The sequence below is a fragment of the Peromyscus maniculatus genome, chromosome 5, assembly GCF_049852395.1.
Source record: "Peromyscus maniculatus bairdii isolate BWxNUB_F1_BW_parent chromosome 5, HU_Pman_BW_mat_3.1, whole genome shotgun sequence".
In the NCBI taxonomy this organism is placed as follows: Eukaryota; Metazoa; Chordata; class Mammalia; order Rodentia; family Cricetidae; genus Peromyscus; species Peromyscus maniculatus.
Genome location: NC_134856.1, coordinates 117,796,246 through 117,818,572, shown reverse-complemented (window position 1 = coordinate 117,818,572; position 22,327 = coordinate 117,796,246). Strand labels below are relative to the sequence as shown.

The window sequence follows — 22,327 nt, the reverse complement described above, 5'->3', positions numbered from 1 at the left end:
ACCTTTAGTGAGGCTCCTCTTTCTCACCAAGCATCCTCTCTGCTTTGTCCTTAAGTCAATCAGGCTGCAGCAGTCAGCTAAATGTCCTCACAGAGTTTTCAGATCCTAAGATTATGAAACAGAAACTGGAAAAACCTTGTGAAGCTCAGGTCCTGACACAATCTGACACAATCACATCCATGGCACCCATCAGTTAAGGTGTAGGGCCACCGTGGGAGGGACCACAAAAATGTGTAGATACCAAGAGATGTGGATAACTGACCCATCTTTGGGAATTTGCTAACATAGAGTGAACACATAAATGTAACCATTAAAGAACTCTTCAGATTTGAGGGAAAACATTTTAGGCCAAAGGAAATGTTTCAAAAAGCCAAGTATCCACACAATAGGGGAGAACAGAGCCCTGGGAGAGGCTTATGGGGTGAAAATATGGTAGAGAAGCACTGGGGCGCAGACCAGTTCAGTTCCGTGAAGCCTGAAGGTACAGGATGTCTCAGAGCTAAGGTTATACATTTCTCGTTCTGTTCCCTCAATTAAAAGGTTTTAATGTGCTCAATGGTCAAGGAGGACCATGGGAAACCAAGGACAATGAACTGTGTTGCTCGTGACTGTCATAGACCTCCTTTCAGGAACTAACCCCACACCAATAGTATACTAAGACTACAGACGTAGGTGCAGACTCAAGAACCCTAACATGATTTCTTATATTCTTGGGCATCTGAGCTGTCTTTTTCTCCCCTCCCCCTCCTCCAAAACAAATTAAGTACAAGACTCTCTTTTAGGCCAGTTACATTTTCTGAATTTATTAAAAAATATTTAAGAATGATTTATATGTAAGCTAGAAATGTGGAAAGTATTCCAGTGGATCATGGTATATGTCCATATGGCATAACAATGTATGTATGTGTCAGGTGCTATTTTAACCACTTACAGTTAGCTTCATGAGGGGAGAACTGCACCGTTCAGAAACACCCTCACAGGAAGGGCTCCATCAGTTATCTGAAACTTCACTGCAGAAATTGCAGAGTGAGCATCAAAGAATAGAGAACTCGCCCAGTTCTCTGGCGGTGTCTTAATGCCTGCGTGTGATTGTGCAATGGCTTTCAAAATTCATAGATTGTATCCAGAAGTTCTGCTGTCACGGAGCCCCTGCAGAACATCACGTCCTCCTGCTTCCTGCCAGGCGCCACTACAAGCTGCCCTTCCTTCCAGCTTTCAGGTTTCAGTGCTGGTCTCTGCTCTTGTTCCCTCCACAAGAGTGCTGCAGGCCTGGTCCTGGTGTCCCCTCCCCAGCAAGAAGTGCCACCACATCAGGAACCAGCTGGGCCCAGAGAAGGGGCTGTTATAAACCGGAAGACCCATCAACCTGCTTCCATAGGCCTCATTGGAGAGTTTGTTAAGATGCCCAGGCAAGTCTGCACAGAGGGCCCTACCTGGGTGTGGGCTTCCAAACTAACTGTCTGGAAGCTGGCCTGTCGTTGCTCATATATTGGGCACAGTTCATCCAAAATCCTTCTCTGCTCCTCTCCCCAGACAGTTTCCTTGTAAGATTCAAGAGAGGGGGCTTTTCATTTGCTCCAGTTAGAAACAGACCCACAGGTATTGTCAACATATAAAACCACATCATCAACCATCATCCATCAACCCCCACTGATAAGTGTGAGCTGCAGAAGAAACTCTCAAAACGGCTCCTGAACTGAGAACTACAATAGATGGCATTGATGGAGTGATTAGCAAGTTAAATAGCTGTTTACCAAATGATGGAAAAGTAAGGGCAATATTACTAGAAAAGTGAGACTATTTATCAACGGTGAGTGGAGGTTGTTCTGTGCACAATCACCACCCTCAACCTTCACCCCCACCAACCTGGGCAAGGATTGTTTAGCATAGGCCTCATACCCAGGTGGTAACAGTGCTTTGTGGGTACTGTCTCTGATCTTCATAACCTGTGTGGCAGATGTGCTGTGATGACCATTTTACATGTGAAATTCGATGATGTGTCCGAAGTCATACAGAGTGCAAAGCGCCAGTTCCCTGGGATACACACGTGTAGACACGCGCAGCTTGGTCAGCACACTCATTGGCAGTTTGGGTGAAGGGAGTGTTATGTGTACACCATCTTTACTGTCCAGTGTCGGCTGTGGTTTTCAGTAGCCACTATTGTTAATTAACACACTGATAGCAAATTCGTGGAATTACCGTTAGGTTTCCCTTTTGTTGATCACTTTTCTTCATGCATAATGTTATGTTTCCTTTTGTTTGCTTGCTTATTTGAGATGAGGTTTCTTATGTCTTGGGCTGCCCTCGAACTCATAAGCCTCTGTCTCAGCCTATAACGTGCTTCGAATACAGTCATGTCCTGTCATGCCTGGCTATGTCTCATCATTTTGACAGCTATTTTTTAAGCAGCCTTTTATTACAATGTACTGTTTCCCTCTTGCAAAGAAAGGTAGATGGGGGTTTGACTTCACTGCAGTGGTCAACAGATCGACAGTCTGGGCATAACCAGGAGGAGGAATGGAGTCGAATGGAACTGAGAAACAAAACAACAACAACAAACAGTCAAGGTGGTGTAGACCAGGCTGCCCTCAGAGGCTTCTGCCACCTGAATGCTGGGATCATAGCCATGGGTCATCATGCCTGACTTAAGACAGTAAATTCTGTTATGCGTATTTTCCCAGAATTTAAAACACAGTGGTTATGTGAGCCATGAGTTCTTTCTTCTCCCATTGGCCTTCAGGGTGGCCTGCCACAAGGATAGGCAGCCCGGACACCCAAAGTTCCTGGGAGGGAAAGCGATCCGACTACTGACAATGAAGACCATGTCTGGGGTAGTCAACACAGTGAGTAGACACCTGGCATCTAGAACTGTTCCCAACATGGATTTAGCTATCTCCTGAAAGGAAAAGATGGGACAGTAATACAGGGAGAGAAGAAACGGGCAACAGCCTTCTTGGACCTTTCATTGTCATTGTGAGCCTTTAAACCTCAGGAAGAGCTTCTTCAGAAGTGACAGTGCATGATGAGGATCACTTACCTTTGCCAGCTGATCGCCACTGTGGCTGGAACACAGCTGTAAACTTTTCACCCTGCCTCCCTCCGATCCTCTCTGCCATGACACCTCCTTCTGGAGTGGAAAGTTTCCTCTCTGACTCTTCCAGCAGCAAGGGTAGTGGAGGAGAGAAGCCCTCCCAAGAGGTTGATTTTGATCCTTCATGTCAGAGTCCAGGACATCTTTGTACAAGGCCAGTTGTTATTTCCAACACCCCCTCACTTCCCTCTGGAAATCCAGCCCTAACCAATGAAGGTCTTATTCAACTGGAAAAATAAAAATAGCAGCATCCAGACATGACTGGGTTCTCTGTTTGAGATGTGAAATTTTGCATGTAAATCAAATAGTGTTTGCTGGAACATTCATTACCTGAGCAAACACAGGCCACCTCCTGGGTATTACCATCCTGGAGAAAGACGGTGGGTTCTTAGCAAGAAAAGTGTCAATACCACAGCTGTGAAAACTCAGAATTAAGGAGTTAAGGTTTTTTTTTCTCATCTCAAACACCTTCCGTTTGCTCGCAGATCCCACAGGTTGCTCTGTATTTCTGATGGAGCCAGAATCTTTAAGTGATGTCTTCAGGCATTCCTGTCTGCCCTTGGAATAGGCAAGGTGATACAAATGTCCTTTCTTTGTGTTTCAGTCAACAGGTCATTGGGATCACAGCCCTTTGCTGTAGAAGAATGAGAATGTAACCAGGCTCATGCAGGAAGAGGGTTGCTGGTCTCTTCAAGTCATCTCATCTGGACCCAGTAATGCCAGGAAAGTGGGCCCAAAACAATGCTTCTTACCATTGTACATGACCTCTTAAAAGGAAACACCATCTCCTTCGGTCCTTATAGCCAGAAGTCCTGGGCAGAACAAATACCACTTATGTTATTGGACCCCCTAAAGGGGGTCATGACCCACAGGATGAGGAGGTCTTGTCTAGAACTTGGTGGAAGGTGCCTACATGATCAGTTCCCAGTAAAAATTCTGGAACAGAATCCATTTGTTTCTCTGGTATGCACCATGACACATATGTGGTCACAGCTCATTGCTGTGGTGTCTGGCACATCCTATGTGACTTGCATGGGACAAGACCCTTGAGATTATCTGCCTGCTTTCCTATGGACCTCACCCATGGATCTTTTTACTGTAAATGAGTCACTAGGATTACTAATCATCTGGGGCACTGATAGCTCATAGCACTCAAGGGTGGTCTTGGGGACCCTAACCCAGGGGCACAGGCCTGAGGCTGTTTCTTAGATCCCTTTGCCCTCTGTAGGTGAAACGATTTTCTGCTAAGTTCAGCAAATAGGAGGCAATGGAGAGATATTGGACAGAGAGAAGAAAGCCACCAAAAAGACAGACTGGACTAGTCCTGACCTCAGACCCTGTTTCTAGTAATAACTGAATCTCAAGCTCCCACCAGACAGCCCCATGGGATTCTAGGTTCTACCACATCACCTCAGCTCCTGCTGGATGCCAACACCAACTACCCAGTTTTTCATTGTGGGATTGACTCACCCCCACTGTTTGCCCTCCTGTCTCTTCTATCACCTGTATAAACAAGTCCTCTGTGTCAAGTCCTCTCTTTAAAAATACCTAATGTGGTTTTCCTTTCCCTAGTTTGACCCACATGCTATAAATGTTTTCCCCATGCCAAGCAAAAGGCCTTCAGATACATGCCATCCCCAAAGCCCTCGGTGTCTGTTCACATGGACTGTTCTGTACATATCACATTTGCTGGCACACCTCAAGGTTCATTCTATGACCAGAAACTGTTCTTCTGACTCCCAAGTCACAGGACCATGAGCCTATGCTCTAAGAGAGATGAGTTTCAGCCACATGCTAGGCTTGGTGCCTTTGACATTGGGTTACTGACTGTCTCTTGAGCCCAGGAAATCCATCACATTTATAATGTTACTGGCTTGGTGGTGGAGCACTATTAAACTAATGTGTGTGCACATTCACAGAGCTGTGAGTCTTGGGCCAAATGTGGCATGATAGTGATGGCTGGGAGATGACGGGCATGTCTTGAATGCACAGCTCAGCCAGAGGGTTGACACTGTTTAACGTAAAATGTGCAGCCATGGCCACTCTTCCCCAAATTCCACATAAGTCTACCAGACCACTGTGGCATCTTCACTCAGATCTTCTTCTAGCATGCAACAGAGAATGATGGACTTTGCATGGGTATCTTCAGCAGCCTCTCTCTGGCTGGCGTCCCTGTTGTCCAATGGCAATCCAGTCAGGGATGTGACCCCACAGGGGTCAGGAACATTGCCATTAGACAAGCTCTTGAAGGACAGCTGAGCCATTGACACCATGATCAGGACTATGAACAGGGGAATGATCTTCTAGCAAGTGGAGAAGGGTGAGAGGCTTGAGGCACAGAATTGGAAGTTCGGTGACAGGAGCAAGGTGTGACAGGGAGTGGGGGTGGGAGGTGAGAGCATAACAAAAGGTAGGGCACAAAAGTAGAGAAGGGTCTAGATCATATGGTGTGTTTTTCAGTTGAAGATTAGAATTTACTTTGAATGCACAGTTAATTTACTATGGGAAAGCTTTGGGCAAAGAATCCAAACCCAGATTTGAGCCCTTCACTGTTTACTATGACTGCATTGTGGGAAAAGAATTGAAAGCAGTGAAGGGGTAGGTTCAGGACTAATTAAAAGGTAGACTAGGAGATACCTGATGGAGGGCTGGATTTGAAGGTTGTGGTGGGGGTTGTCTGAAGTGTGCCCATGTGCCTAGCTTGGCCGCCATACTCAAGGATATTCACTGAGATAGGGAACTCTACAATATGCCAAGTCTTCATAGAAAATTGTATCCCATCATAGAAATGATGAATGTGAACAATCACTGGTAATTTCTCTAGAACTTGGTAACTAAGCAGGCAAGAGAAGGTAACCAGCACGCAGCTAGCTAGGGAAGTCTGCAACTCTGGAAAAGACCATGGCTAGTCACCGAGTTTGAGAGGTGCCAGGAGATACATGGAGATTTAAAACCATCAGAGTTGCTGAGATGACCAAAGGGTAGCACACCGAGTTGGAGGGAATAGCACAGTGTGCAGGGTCCCAGAGACCACGGGAAAGCCTTTCAAGGACAGAGTGGGTAAGAGAGCGCAGTGCCTCAAAAGACGAAGAACTCAGTCTTCTTCTTTGGCTTGAAAACAGACAATTGGAAGTGCTCTCCTTTCAATGTGGCTTCTCTGAAACTCAGGTTGAAATTGGGGCCTCTGTGTGATACCGTTAAGAATCGACTAGACCTTTAAGAAGAGATCAATGTAGCTCTCATGAGACTAGGTTAGTTACTCTGAGGACAGTTCATTATAAAGCATGGCTGCCCCCAAGTTTTCTCTTTTCCAGTCATGCCAACTTTCCCTCCTGCTTTCTGCCTCGGGAAGACACAGTGTGTGGTAGACGGTGTCCTTCTGATCAGCCCACAGTGCCTTGTAGTGTGCTCAGCAAACATCCGATCCCCACAAAAAGATGAGACAACACAAGAGATCTGCTAGAAGCTGAGAAGATGGCAATGCCATGTTCTTAGGATTCCCAACCTGTAGAAACATGAGCTAAATAAAACATTTTTCTTAATGAGTGTCCCATTTCAGGTATTTTGTTATGGAGACAAAATGTACTAAGACAGATACCTTTGCTTTGGTAGTTTGATTAAAACAATGGAGGTAGAACCCAGAAGTCAGCGGCTTGGCAACAGAAGGAAGGAGGGAGAATAAGAAATGACCAGAAGGACACAAGATGAGAAAAGGCCTTTTAAAATATTGAAGGGACTCAACTTGAAATTGTGTCAATGCTGACAGGAAGCAGCTGCGAGGGGCTGGAGCTTGAAGCCACAGGAGGAAGCTCGGATAAGAGGCACAGCAAAGCCCTTGAGAAAGTGATATGAAGCATGGCAAAGAACAGGCGTTTGGTTTGGACAAGGAGGCATGGGGACTTTTCCATTTCAAGGATAAGAAGAAGGAAAAACTTGGTAAAATTGCAGACATGTCCACAGATTTGTGGCAGAGAGATGCTATTCTTTTATTTTTTATTTTATAATTTAATTTAATTTTACATATCAGCCACAGATTCCCTTGTTCTCCCCCCTCCTGCTTCCCCCCCGCCCCGTGTTCCCCCCAGCCCACCCCCCATTCCCATCTCCTCCAGGGCAAGGACTTCCCTTAGGATTGAGTTCAGCCTGGTAGACTCAGTCCAGGCAGGTCCAGTCCCCTCCTCCCAGACTGAGCCAAGTGTCCCTGTATAAGCCCCAGGTTTCAAACAGCCAGCTCATGCACTGAGTCCAAGACCTGGTCCCACTGCCTGGATGCCTCCCCAACAGATCATGCCAATTCTCAACTCCTGTCCCCCTTTGAAATTTGGAGATCCTGTTTCAGCATCAGACATCTGAAGACAATGAGGGCACTTAGAAGGATCTGTGGTGGAAATCACTAGTACTTAAACACGTGACACTCTCAAAACAAAAATAGGCAAAGCCTAGGGAAGGATACTTTCTTTCCTTTCTCTCCAAGTCTTGAAGACAGAATGGCTTCCAGGGAAAACACAAAGCGTTTCTAACTGTGTGGCTCTCTCAAGGGTATCTACTTATTTGTGCTGGGATTAGACACCAGTGTGGCTGTCCTGCAGGAAGTCCTGTGGTTGGGCTGGGGCTCTCTGGGAAATTCAAGGAGGTAGTTTTCTTTGCACAAGAAGGACTCATTGCTCTTGCTTTATGCATGGTCACAACTGTCTGTGTGACCCATCTGTGGGCAGGCAGACCCTCCCTTCTGCCAGCTCACCACCCATATGCGTGGCAAAGCATTCCTCCACAGAAAAAGGACCCATTAGTCCTTCTGACCCAGCAGGAGGCCATGGGAGAGGCTGGTGAGCACAGTGGTGCCATTTGGTAGTTACTAATAACAGCCGGAGGAGGGGAAGGGCTGGCCCTGGGGGTGGGACGATGAGGAGATGCCAGCATGGAGGCAGGAAAGGGCACATGCAGGCAGACCAAAGCTGCATGACAGAAGTACATGGAAAGTCCTAGAAACAGTTCTGCCCCCTCCACCAGCTGTCAAGAAAGGGGAGGAGAAATCCTCTGGGATGGGGAGGAGGGTGGGTGCCGTTAGGAAGTTATTTAAGAGCCAACTAACTTGCTGGTCACTTTGCCTGAGTCCTTTTGAGGAAGTACCCAGAGGCACACAACAAGCCTGCCAGGGCCCCTGTCTGGAGCACAAGCAGGTAAGAGACCCTCAGAGCAGCACTGAGCAGCCCTGCGCCGATCTGTCACTGTCCCTCTGCACCTGCATTTCTCTATCTCTAAAGGGTTGGGGAGGGTGGGAGGCAGCCCCTCTCTCCAGTTCCAGCCCTTTACCTCTGAGTTTGTATTGCTCCACCCCACTTCTAAGAGGGACCGTCTTTGAACTCCACCAAGCTAGGCTAGGAGCATGGCTGGCAGAGACTCTCAAATGGGGCTAGGAGTGTGGTTGTCCTTCCAAGGGCAGGTCCCTTTCCTAAGGGACGTCAACTGTGGAGTGTGGACTAAGGTTAGGCGGTAAGGCCCTCTGGGAATGCCCACCTGGCTGGAAGACAGCGGGCTTGGTTGTTCTGACCTTGTTGCTCCTTCCTGCATCTCAACACAGGGGCTGTACTCAAGTCCCTTCCCCTTTGTGAATCTACCAAGAAGGACAGCTCCCCCTCCCAGACTCACCCATTGGCCCGCACTTCCTCTCTTGACCAGCACCTGGAATGTTCCAGTTCTTTGTTTTACGTGCTCTCTCCCAGAAGGCTGCCCGGCTGCCCAGCACTGCTCCCCACACCCTGCTGCTGGCCCCTAGTGACCAATCAGTATGTCTTTGCTATTTGACAAGACCCCAGAGGATTGAGTTTTCCTGTCTTCTCTGTCATTAAAACCTCTTTCTTTAAACACCTCCCTTGCCTCAGCTCACCAGAGATTACTTGTAAATCCCCAAAGGCATATTTATAGATCCACACTCCTATCTCATTCTTCCAAGAGCCCTGTCTCCTCCCAAGACCAGATACCTTACCAAGTGGCCTGTGCTCAGTCTTGCTTCTGCTGCTCCACTCCCTTCGACAAGAGTCAAGTCAAGTTGGTTCTCTAATGGCAATGCTTCATCTTGCAAGGGTGTGTCTGGTTTTTGCAAATAGCCAGGTTGCCAGGAGTCACTGCACGGTGAGCCAGGTAAAGAGAGTTCAGAAACAAAGTCCCCCTTCATTTTGGCCAGCTGGTCAACAAGTCCTTATTGGGACCTGAAGGTAAGGTGTGTAGTGTTTAGACTGGCTGGTCGCCTGCACAGACTCTGAGGGAAGAGGAAGCAGGCCAGACCAAGTCAGAGCACAGCCTACTCACACCAACTGGACACAGTCACGGCCTCCATTCCACACACACAAACAGCATTATGTGTGACTCTCGTCAGGCACATCGCTAACCCCACTATACTGTAAACTCTCGGGAAAGAGAAGCTGTTTGGGTTTCTGGTATGCCAACCTAAGTACTAAGTACCTAAGTGCTAAGATCACAGCCCAGCTCATAAGGAGTCCTCAGTAAATAGTGACTGAATTAAATGGCTGGTTTACTTATTTGTTTATGTAGTTATTATGTAATTAAATGACAGCTCTAATAGACCATCCTAATCTGGACATGTTTTCATGAGTCTAATCCTCACAGTGACTTAGGTTTGGTGAATCTCCATGAAATGAGTAGGTGTATGTACCTACCAATATATAGACTTTGGGGGGTTGGGGCGAGGAAAGTTCTGCTCTCTGAAATCTTTAAAGATTTTCTTTGCTTCAAGCAAACACTCTTTCTCCTGCTTTCTATATGTTTTGACAAACAGGAAGTCTCCCTGAGATCATCAGGGAACACACCCCATCTCTCAGCTCATCTTCGCTGACGCCTCCAGGCTTTCATTTGGGTGGGACTTCTGATGTGTTTCTTGGGCCCTGCTGTGCACAGGTGCACCTCTGTGTCTACTTTACAATCCTGGCTGCAAGTGGTACTCATCTCACATCCCTCTCCCATGGACTCTCTTCTCCCTTTCCCAAGATCCAGTGAAGCTGAGAATGTCAGATACTCCAGCAACCACCTTTGGGGGCAGGAGAGCAGTTCCCCCCAACAACTCCAATGCAGCAGAAGTCGACCTCCCGACTGAGGAGCTGCAGGCCATGATACCCAGGGGCGTCAACCTGCAAGGTAGGAGGAGCACACCACCATGTCCAATAGAGCTGGGTCCCCTTTCTCATGAGGGATGGGTGTGAGAACCTCCTCCACTAAGATCTACAAATGGCACCCTCACAGTCTCTAGCCTTCAAGAAAGGATCCCCAAACTCAAGCTGTAAAAACACCAGGGATCCTGAATGATGGTCCTAATTTTAGCATTTACTGATCTTGTCACTTAGGGAAGTGACTTCCTCTTTCTACGTCTCAGCCATTCTTTTTTTTTTTTTTACAAAACATGCTGGATTCGCCAAGGCCCCTTCCACCCCTGAAGTTCTACACTTTGGAGAATGTTCTCGAGCTAGAAGATTCCACTTCTAAAATGTCGTGGCTGTGTCTGATTGTCTGACTTGCAGCTCCTTCCTTCTCCCGCCCCCATCCACGGCTGTGAATCTCATAGCTGGTGAGAGGGGCCGTAGTCTGGCAGTAATAGAGATGGAAGCCCTCTGCTGTCTCCTGGGCAGCCAGGAAAGGAGGTGAGGCAGGCTGCTTCTTGCCTCTGCCTCATCCTGAGGGACCCACTCTGGGTGGAGCAGGCACCAGCTGACCTCCTGTCAGCCCTGTCAGCTGTGACAGGGCCCAGGTGCCAGCATTGGCTTGGTGATACAGAAGCCATTCCCTTGGGGGAATGAGCAGGGACAATCAGACTCTTGTCCCCGAATGGCATCTAGCTGGCAGTACATTGTGGAATATCATTTATGCACCAAAACCTAGTTATGCTCCTGTGAGCTCTTGGTGCTGAGTTTCATGGGGGATAAACGTCTGCTTGCTGGGGTAGGTACAGACAGTCACATGGTGACTCTTAGTGCCCAGGAACTAACTCTCCCGGCCAAGTGCCACATTCTAAACCCTGACGTTAAAGCCACAGAACTGGTATGTACAACCAACCAGCCTCAGCTTCTTTTGTTACAGGTTAGAAAACAGGCTTAAAGCAGCTAGTTGACATTCTTTACGTCTTTGCTGCCCAGGCTAGAGGTCCTTTTATGTTTTTTATAAGAATGCAAATAAAATTGGAAGGCTTGCAGACATCAAGCTATCCCGTGGGTCACCTTGGGATGTTCAGTTTTCGTGTAAAATTCCCCTCTGGCAGAGAAGATACTGTGCTCTGGGAAGGAGTACATTGGCTCAAGAAGAAGTCAGCCATAGGCAAAGAAAGAAGAGGGGATCAGATCCCCACCCCAGGAGTAATGAGGACACATGGATCTCCACACATGTGGTGAAGGGCACAAAGAATCCCTGGTCCCAGAGACAGAAACCCCAGGTGGCCGGTGCAGAACCCATCTAAGTCCCCAGGCCTTAATTTTCCCCAGAGAGAAGCCATGCCTACTGTGCAGGTGTTCCTAAGGACTGGATAGATATTGCCCACAACGACCTCTGGACCACCACACATGACAAGTGATGGTCAGTTAGTTAGAGTGTGCACACAATCCTTCCCTATCAAGAGCAGGACATCACTGATGGAGAACCTGAGGAAATTGTAAATCTGAGCCAAATGTTACCAATGACACATAAAAATCACCAAAGCACCTGAATGGTCGGCTGATTTTTTTTTTTCCCTCATACCTGAGATAATTGGTTTTCTGTAAATCTACCTTTGGAAGCAGAGATGGGGAATAATTCAGCCATTTTGAAAAGGCAGTCTTTATTTACTTTGCAGTCACGTGCCCACAGCCCACATAACACATGAGTTGTTCTCACGCAGCCCTCACACAGGAAAATGAAGGGCCGGTAACCAGAGGATGCTCTGAATGGATGAAAACAGCCAGTCACAAATTAAATGACTCAGCATTCCTAATCACTGTAACTCATTAATAACATAGTTCAGTTTTCAAAAGTATGTGTTTTTCACTGCATGCTGTGAGGATGGGGCCTCTGAACCAAGAATCATAGCTGGGTAGTTTCAAGAGAGCTGGACAGGAAAAAAAAATCAGCAGACATACTGTCTGAATCAGGCTATTATTCTGCAGAGTTCAAATTTCTGTTTGTCTAAAAAGCATCAAGTGGGTTTGGCACTAAATATATCAAGCCTCCCTACCTCCATCCCAACCCAAATCACCTTAGTAAAAGTACTAATGAATGCCAGTAAGGCTTTTCCCTGGTTCAGGCTGTCTTCTTGCAGTTCACCCAGTGGCCACTAGTGGACCCCAGGAGCACTTACATCTCCACTTCTCAGGATGCCTCTGATTTCAGGGTCACAGAGTCCTAGATCCAATTCTCTATCCCCACTACTAGTTCTCAGTGGTAACTTTTTCATTTTCAAAGCTGCCCTTGTAAAACCAGTTGAGCAGATCAGAGAAGCAAGGAGAGGGAAAGAAAGAAAATGCCAGGCTTTTCGTTTTAATTAGCCCCACATCCATGAATACTGACAGTCACTGGGAAGTATTCATGGATATTCAGTATATCCAGGATGTGGCTGATGAATATGTATAATAGACTTTAACCATGGCTGGAAATAGTTGACTAAGAATTGTTTTATGAGAGTGAAGCATGCCATATTCCCAACCACTTGAAAGGCTGAGATAAGAGGTCAGCCTGGGCAATATAACAATGACCCTTCTTAAAATATTATTTTAGTAAGGTATAAAAACCTACATCAGACTGTTTAAACTTATGAAAGCTTCCCCAAATACATTCTATAGTATTTAAGAAAAACAGAGGTATTTGAGATTATAACTGAACGTTGGAGGTAGGACCAAGCTGTAGACATGTCTGATGTCATCACATACTTTTAGAGATCCTTAGCACCCCCCATGTGTCCCATAATAGGAAAAGTATCATTAATATCTGCTCGTATTATTTAGATTGACATCCATTTCATGTGTGTGTGTGTGTGTGTGTGTGTGTGTGTGTGTGTGTGTGTGTGTGTGTGTGTATATATACACTGTGGGTACACATGGAAGCTAGAGACTGATGTTGGCTATCTTCCTTGATTACTTTACCTTGTTTATTGGGACTAGGTCTCTCACTTGGACCTAGTTCATCAGTTCGGCTAGTCTAGCCAGACAGCTTGCTCTAGAGATCCTCTGCTTCCACCTCTAGAATCCAAACTCTGGTCCTCACCCTTGTGTGGCAAGTGCTTTTACCAGCTGAGCCGTCTTTGGAGCCTCATGGGCACCAGTTTCTAAAAGACTGTTCTATACATTCAGTTGGTGTTTCTGTAAACATCTCTCCACGGCCTCCCAGGTTTCAAGTCATGTGTGGCTAGAAATGTAATGCTACATAAGTCTATTTCATCCTCTTCTGCTGTGGGACTCTTATGAACAGAGTGGCCATTTGTAGCAGTTATTAGAATATCTATGTGGCAGGTCTATTGTATTGGAGTCAAATAAGGAAGCAAGGCTGGCCTGATGACCATTCAAATGGAGGCAGAGCCAGCAGTTTTTAGGATAGTGGGGTCTAAGTGTTTTTCTGACAATTTCTTCTACCATTCTTTGTCAGAACCTAAACCAATCTCTCAACCAGTTAGTAATCAACTTCTCTTTGGTGCCAAGGAGGCGCTTATGACTTAGGATTATTGAAAGAATGAGAGAGGCATTCAATATGTGATGAATAAATGAAATGTTGAGTGAAGTTCATCACTCACCCAGTTCATGAAAATTATATTTGCTGTCATTTACATGTCAGGAGCTGTTTCAGAGTCTATCTGGGAAAAAGGAGAGGAAGTCAGTCTCTGACCTCAAGTGGCTTTCATTCTAAAAAAAAGAAAAGAAAAAAGAAAAAAAAGGCAAAGATCACTTCAATTCAGTCTAGTAAACACTGTAATTGAGATTTAGGTAAATTACAGTAAAACAATAGATACCGAGGTCTTGTGGCATAGTGGAGTAGGGAAGAGGATGAGGAAGACTTCCAGATAACAAAGACATCTCAGCTGGGTCTTGTAAGATAACAAAGAATGTTTTAGACATGCTAGGCACAGCAGTAGGGACTTCCAATACATGATGAGTTCAAGGCTAGTCTTGGTGAATAGGAGACTCTCGACTCTCTCTCTCTCCCTCTCTCTTTGCTCTCTCTCTCTCTCTCTCTCTCTCTCTCTCTCTCTCTCTCTCTCTCTCTCTCTCTCTGTGTGTGTGTGTGTGTGTGTGTGTGTGTGTGTGTGTGTCAATAAAATTTAAAAAAAACAAAAAGAATAAAAACAAGGGCCAAGCCAAGTGTGGCAGTGCAAGCTTGTAACCCCAGTGAATTGAAGGCTGGGATCTTGAGTTTCTGATCAGTCTGTACTACATACAGATGATGTAGACCACATGGGATGACTTCCTGGATAAGAAAGCTTGGTGTGCCATTATGAGGACCAGATCCTAGTACCCTTGTAATTAATTAGGCATCATGCACACTCCTCCAAGCCCAGGTCTTGCAGTGAGAGGAGACAGGAGGATGACTGAGTTTGTCTGCTTCCAACCTAACTGAGAAAACTCAAACCTCAAGCTCAAGGAGAGACCCTGCCTTAGAGAAACACACATAAAATGATTTAGTAAGTCTCCTTTAAAAGATGAAGGAAGAAAGGATAAAGAACACAGAGAAAAAAATTTTCAAACAGACAGGTAGCATATACTTAGTGGTGAGAATTAGCTACAGGACAAGGAAAAAGCAAGCTTCAAAAACTTGGCAGGGGTCACACTACAATGAGCATCAAAGACCCTGCTTGCCTCCCATCCTGCTGAACCCAGGGGCCTTGCTGTGGACTCTCAATAGCAGATGTATGGTTTATAAGAGTAATTCTTATAGTGAAGAGAAAGGAGAGAAGGAGGTATTTCAGGCTAGAGGAAAGGTAGACCAAAAGACATTTAGCCCCTGGAGAAGGTGTGGGTCTCATTTCTCTTGTTCTAGGATTTCTGAAGCATTTTAGGTTATGAGACATTTTCATAGCAACAGTTTAAATAATGGCTGCTGAAGAAAAAAATGTCTTTAATTGTTCTAATTATACTTTCTCCTCCTGAGTCACCAAAAGATGGGTGAGAAAAAGCCTTCCCGTGGCTCTTCCCACCATAAACAGACCTACTTCCTCATGCAGAGCATGAATGCCTATAGCTTAGTAATGATGTTACCAAAGACTGCAGGGAGAACTCAGCTCACCAGGGAATTCCTAGAATATGAACCTAAACATTTAACTTATTTCAAGATTCCATCTGTGACAGGTATAATCATTCTCAGAAGAATATTTTTGCAACCCAGGGAGAAGATAATCCACTTTTTTTCATATTAGGGAGAGAGTAGGAGGACAGGGAGGCAGCTGACACTTGGGGAGAGACATTCTTCCTTTCTTTAACAGCCCATTTTCTGATGTGTTTGGAATTAGACTAAATTGTGTTAGGTAGACTTTTTGAAAGCTGTCACTTTGAAAGGGCAAGCTGCCAAGTTCCTAGCCATAATATAGCTTAAAAAAGAGAGAGAGAGAAGAAGTGGCTTCCCAGTGTGCTGTTTCATTTTGCTAAGAGCTGAGCTTGGACAGGGAGATGTGAATTCATTTCCTGTTTGTGGTGAATGAGGCCTGAACAATGATGAAGCTCTTTCTATCTAAGTTATGTCTTGTTAGGCCAATAAACAAAGCACAATACATCCACCAGCTTAACAGACGTTTTCTGTGTACCACACGCTTGGGGAGGGGGCACTGGTGGGCAAATGGGCACTAGAATTCCTTCTGTTATTTTTTATGCTTGTGCTCATCTTTCATGGTAACAGGCTGCAGAGTCCTTGCTATGACCAAATATTGTAATTTGTGTGTGGTCAGCCATGGTCAACCAGAGAAATGTTATTCATTTGGTGGCACTAGAGACCTCACCTCGTCCCCTACCACCAGCTCTCAGCACTGTGATTTGGATGTAGTTTGTCTCTTTCCATGCATCTTACACGTTTGTCTGGCATCTTGAACATGTCTGGCATCTCTAAAGCTTTGCTTTAGATCTTTTACCTATCAGAGTGGCTTTTAATCTTCCACACCTCAGCCAAGTTTAATTTTTGTGTCCTTTTTTCCAAGTTTCACTTTCTAAATGAAATGTTTTCTTAGTCAGATTGTTTTAAAATGGAATCTTAAGAGATTAGATGGGAATTTTTTATTTAGCTTTGCCCTGGTTTCTCCTCACTTAGAATGCAATGTTTTTCTATGAATTTTTCCCTTCTTTTCCAAAGGCACTGACTTATTAGGGTGATATGAAATAAAAATAAATAAATAAAAGATACTTGAAACAGGTTTTTTGAAGATTCCATGCTTAAAGTTAAATATCCACAAAAGCAGAGCAATAAACTACATAAATAATAAACACATCTTTCCAGAGCCATTCTGCTCTCTGTCTGATGTACTCTTCCCCAGCTGTCCTGGTCAACATTAACTATCAACTTTACAGAGTCCAGAATCGCCTGAAATGGGAGTCTCAAATTGAGTATTTGTCTTTATCGGTTGATCTTCAGGTATGTCTATAAGGCAGTAAGGGGGCAATTGCCTAATCAATACTTGTATTCATGCCTTGGGTGACAACACAAATTAACACACTATGGAAATCTGACTGTAGTGAATAGTAAATGTACTGAATGCACACCGAAGGTCCAAAATGATTATAAGAGTGTGGAATAATGAACCAATTCTACAAGTAGAAATGTAATATGAATTCATGCAAGGCCTTAAAAATGGAGCCACAGAGAAAAAAACAGTTGCATAAATAAATATAGCTAAATAACTACACAGGTGAGAGATCTGTGGGTATCTGGGGTAAATTGCAATCCACTATTGGTAGAAATGACATCAGAATGTATTTTAAGGATTTTGCTTCAGCAGATGCTTAATGGAAGAAATTAGTGTCCAATGATGCCTGAGTTGAAGAAACCAAAATATACTTTTTATTTCCTAAGATTTATTAACAGTCTCATTGTAGTTTATTAGAAAAACTACAGCCAGAATAATGTATTTTAGTCAAGGGAAAACTTTTCATGAAAGAAATTGAAAAAAATGGAATCCATTATGAAACAGAGGATTTGTAAAATTCTGGAAATGACTACTTAAAGAAGGGGTAAAAAGTTGAGGTGGTTTTACTCAGAGGGTGTCTCAGAGTGGTCTTTAAACTCCAGAGTACCAGATGGATGGAGACTTGCTCTGGGTATGCATGGAAGTCAAAATCAGGATGTGTAGTCAGAAAATCCACAGGGAAGCAGGCATCAACCATCTTGAGAACAGTAGAGTCATGTAAGAGTAGACTGTATGTCCCTTGAGGTAGTGAGTCTCCTGTTCAAAGACCAGAATCTATGCATAGAGATGGCTCATCCATACCTAGAACATCTACCCAATGGTCCAGAAGGTGTCTTTGCCTCTGAGATTCAGTGAAGTTGTGATATTGGGGCATTTCTTCCACTCCTGTTCATGAATGGAGCACTGATGGACTCATTTTGAGATTTTGGGTTGATGATGATGATGATTAAGACACTATGTTAAGAAAGAGGATGTGTGTGTGTGTGTGTGTGTGTGTGTGTGTGTGATAGAGAGAGAGAGACAGAGAGAGACAGAGACAGAGAGAGAAAAAAGAGAGAGAAACAGAGACAGAAGGATAGACAGAGAGAGGGTTGTAGACGTGTTTATGTGTGTGTGCTCATGTATGTGTATACACACTGGTGTGTGTGTACATGTGCATGTGGAGGCCAAAGGTCAACATCCAGCATCCTTTTGAATCATTAACCACCTTATTTTGGGGGGCAGGGTCTCTCACTAAACCTGGAGCTAGACTGCCTAACCAGCAAGCCTCAGGGCTCTGCCTGTGTCCACCCCTCCAGCCCTGCAATTATAAATGCTTGCTGCTGTCACCTGGCTTTTGACAGGAACTGGCAATCTGGACTCAGGTCCTCATGCTGGTACTTCACCCAATGAGTTGTCTCCACAGACACCATACCAAAGGCATAACCTTCAACAGTTGTATATACCCACCTCATTCTTAGGTTGCTGTAACATTGGAACTGTGGCTTTAATAAAGCTATGGTTAGGAGAAAAGGCAACATGGAAAAGAGGCTCCAAAATTATACATCTGTGGCTTCCAATTTAAAAGAAAAAGTGCTCTTCAGGAGCCCCTGCATATAAACAAGTCTTCGAGATGAGGCAAAAACAAAACAATGTCTTGCCTTTTGCCTACCTGACAGCACAGTTAAGAGGTTCCCATGAAGTGTTCCACCACATGGAGTGGCTCCATCAGAGTTCATGAGCTACTGTAGGTTGATGGTCCCACTCTGTGCCAGGTACAGTACCAGACCCACCCACTCTAACTTAGTCTTCATAGATATTCTCCAGGTAACAATCCTTATATGAAAAGGGAGAGAACTCAAGTCTGGAAGGAAAATGGTCATATACGAGGCATTTTGAGACTCAAATTTCAAACTCAGTTTTACCCAAACTTTGACTTACCCAGTGTTTCAGAGGCTGCCAAACTTCAGAGTTTGAGGGAATCTCAATGTGCCCAACTTTTTGTTTTTTCTCTACAAGGGAAAAATGGGACTGGGAGTCCTATCTAGAACTCCTATGGAAAGCAAAGGGGTTTGGGAGATGTTGCAAGGGGATGCCTCCACGTGAACTCAAGCTCAGCAACTCTGCTTTCTGAATGCAGTGTGTCTCCAGCCATAAGAGTAAAGCATGCATCAAGGAGCGAGGCAGCTTGGGAAAGTGAGGCCAGGCTACCTGACTCAACATCCCCTACGTGGAACTCCAAACATACATACAGAAACCAACACCCTCACTCAGTCTCCCAAACTCCACTGCAGACCTTCCTGTCTACAATGTGTTGATCATGTGCATAAGGGAATGAAGACAGGCAAGAGGGGAGCAGCCTTTCTCTGGGGTTAGCATGCGTCAGACTCTCAGCAAGTCCCTTTCACGCATGCAGACTCATGTCACCATCATATGGGGAAGCCTCTGGGTGATGCTGTAACCTTACACAGGAGTCTGTAGAACAAGTAAATGTGTGCAATCTATGCAAAACTACATGAGTAGTAAACATAGAGCTGACATGTGTACTCCTGGCTCCGAAAGACAAAAAAACCTGGAAATTTTGGCATCAAAAAGGCAGCAGTCTGACACCTAGATGGCTCACTTATGAGCCAAGGCAGTGTGAGTGTGATTCTGCCTATGCCAGTGGACATGGTCACATGTTGTCACACAGGAAAGCTGCCTTTCTTTTTAGAGCACCGCCCCCTCCCCCTCCCGGCCTTTGAGGAATCAGATCTACTTTTAGAATTACAGTCAGAGGACATCTGACCCTTCCTGGGGTAGGAGGAGAAGTTTGGATTAATGGCTAGCTTTGTGCCTTTGAAACTTTTGTCAGATTTGATCCCTCCTTTTTTGAAAGATGGGGCAATTGAAGTGGCAATGTCACACAGGGAGGCATAGTCATGATGGGAAGGACCTGACTTAACAAAACCCAGCATGAGATGGGAGGCTTGAACTCTGACCCTCGCTTGCTTCTCTGTGTCTAGATCTATCAACTAGGCACCTATCTCTCCCAAAGTATCCTGTGCTCTGAAACGAGCTCACAGGTAGGGAGAGGTTTAAAAAAACACCTGTCTTTCCAAACAAGAGGCTGGTTCTCAAATCCGCTGCCCCCTCCTTTCTCCTGCAGTTTCATTCAGCCGATTTTCTTCTAGAAAAATAACCTGGATTACTGAGTGTGCGTTTAGGTCAAACATCTTTAATGATTTCCTTATTTTTGCTTTCTGCATGGACAGATTACCTGAATGTCACAGCTGTTCACCTGTTCAAAGAGAAATGGGACAGCAACAAGATCGATCACCACACGGACAAATATGACAACAACAAGTTGATTGTCCGTAGAGGGCAGTCTTTCTATGTCCAGATTGACTTCAATCGTCCATACGACCCCAGGCATGATCTCTTCAGAGTGGAATATGTCATTGGTGAGTGCTACCTGCCCTAACCGTGATACCAGGGGTGACAAAGCAGAGAGAGGTGGATGCTGGCAATGATTATACTCCTTCCTAGTCCTGCATTTAAGACTGGTGGGAGGAGGGGTCAAATTGGCCAAGCACCAATAATATGGAATCTAGCATGTAAGCATGTTTAGTGTAAAAAATACTTAATTGTTTTGTTTTTCTCAAATGTTTTTGGCATCCTGTAGTTGTGACTTAACTTTACAGTGATTTAATTGGTTTCATGTGCCGGGAACATTTGAAAACTTCAGCATCGAATCTCCACATTTGAGACCCCAAAGTTAGATAGGCAAGAAGCCAGTCACCAATGGTCCATGAAAAAAAGGATAGTCCAGTAAAACTTGCTGACCACTTTGTACTTTCTCTTCAAGACTGACGGTATACATTAGGTTCTAGAAAGTACCATTTAGCTTTATTTGCTCCATTGATTCTCAAATTAATTTGGTCTTGCTTCTCTTTTACAAAGTCAGTAATATTTGACATATTTAAGTAAACATTCTCTGGGCATTTATGAATATTAAAGAAACACAGGCACAGAAAATCAAAGGTGGCTCAAATTAAGGAAATATGTCCACATAATCACTCACAAGGGCTGAAGAAAAAGCCTGGCCATCCTGGCTTTTTTTCCCATTGCATGAAAGACTATTTATCCTCTAAACAGGAGCTTAAGTGGGAAACAGTCTAAAGCTTCCATTATAATCAGAAAAAAAGACAGGAATGCCTGCTCTCGCCATTTGTTTATTAAACAATCAAAGGAAAACATTGCTGTATGTATGGTTTGCAAAAAGAAATAATGCTGGAAGGATATCTGCTATAAAGAATGGGGAATGAGAGCTCAAAGTATATATTTTGGATGGTGTTATGAGTGTATATTTAGAAAACATAACAAAGTCAAAGGAGGCAAGGCACAGTATTAAAACTTCTTAAGATGTCTAGACAGAGATGAATACTTAAAAACCACGCCCTTTACCTCCCCAGCAGTAACCACTTAGAACTAAGAAGTGCTTCCTATATAATGGTAACCATGATTTTGGAAGATCAAACTAAACCTAGAAAATATAAGATACAAATTTATATATGTGATATAAATTCCACAAGAGATCAATGAAAAGCCAAACATATTCTTAAATGGGAAGTTTCGGTATGTTTTTGATAGTCTTCCAAGATGTTGGTCAAAAGTGACAACATCCCAGTTAGGCTGAAGTATGAGTTTTGTGTCCAACTGTGTAACATGGTAACCACAGCTCATGGTAATGTGTAACAGGCTTTGGTACAAAGAGATGTTTTGTTTTGATTTGGTGTTTTCAGACAGGTGCTAACTCTGTAGTCTTATTATAGTTTGTTTTGGAATGCTCTTGGGATCAACAGGTGTGAAGAAATCCAGGACTCAGGGCTGGGCAGAGGGAAGAGTTAAGTAGCAAAGCAACAGAGGCCTCAGTGGACCCCAAGGTGTGCTATGTAGCTGGACTAGGTTCTTCAGAGTGGTCCCATTGCAAGGAAGGGGGTGAGCCTTTTGGCCGTGTGCATGAGCTGGTCCTCTGTTCTTGGTTGCCCTTGGGGAAAGGCTGTAATCTTAACATAGATGGTTTCCTGTGTTGGCCAGCAAGGCTGCAAGAGTGGGTCAGCGGTGGAGAGCTGTTAGCCACTGTCAGCCTTAGCGGGACACAGAAAAGTCTGGGCTGCATACTGCAGTATCCACTACCATGAGCACCAAGGTCTTTAAAAAAACAAACAAAAAAGAAACGGTATTGGTTTTATTTCTTCAGTATAAAGGGAGAAAACAAACACAGAGCTCATCTTACTTTTAAGATAAAACCTATATATAGTCAAACTAACATGTATTTTAAATCTTGTTTAGCCTCTTTATATGTTTAGCATTAAGTGCTGTTCCCTGTGGCCCTTCTGGGAATTACTACATTCGTGTATTTTCTATTCTAAATTTGTCGTCAATGTAAGAAAAAGAAAGTAACGAGATTCAATGTTCTACTACTTAATAGTTGAGAACTCACCCACACTTAAAGGAGATAATGAAGGGACCAGGGATGGGGGATTTGTCTCCTGTCCTTACTCTATATACTGCCACTCAAAATGTTACAGGACCATTGCGGCAATAGTGTGAGACTGGGATTGCCTGGCCTTTCTCTAGCCCTG

The 22,327-nt window shown here is 44.6% G+C and overlaps 1 protein-coding gene across 1 annotated transcript in view; it reads left to right on the top strand.

The window, feature by feature from the left end:
• The first annotated feature begins 7,987 nt into the window (after positions 1–7,987).
• The window catches only part of F13a1 (coagulation factor XIII A chain), a 163,024-nt gene continuing 148,684 nt past the window's right edge, over positions 7,988–22,327 (top strand). Inside the window, exons 1-3 of the mRNA XM_006972773.4 lie at positions 7,988–8,271; positions 10,097–10,243; positions 19,955–20,143. Of these exons, the coding sequence (XP_006972835.2) occupies positions 10,114–10,243; positions 19,955–20,143 (319 nt within the window). The 5' untranslated portion in view covers positions 7,988–8,271; positions 10,097–10,113. The remainder of the gene's footprint in view (positions 8,272–10,096; positions 10,244–19,954; positions 20,144–22,327) is intronic.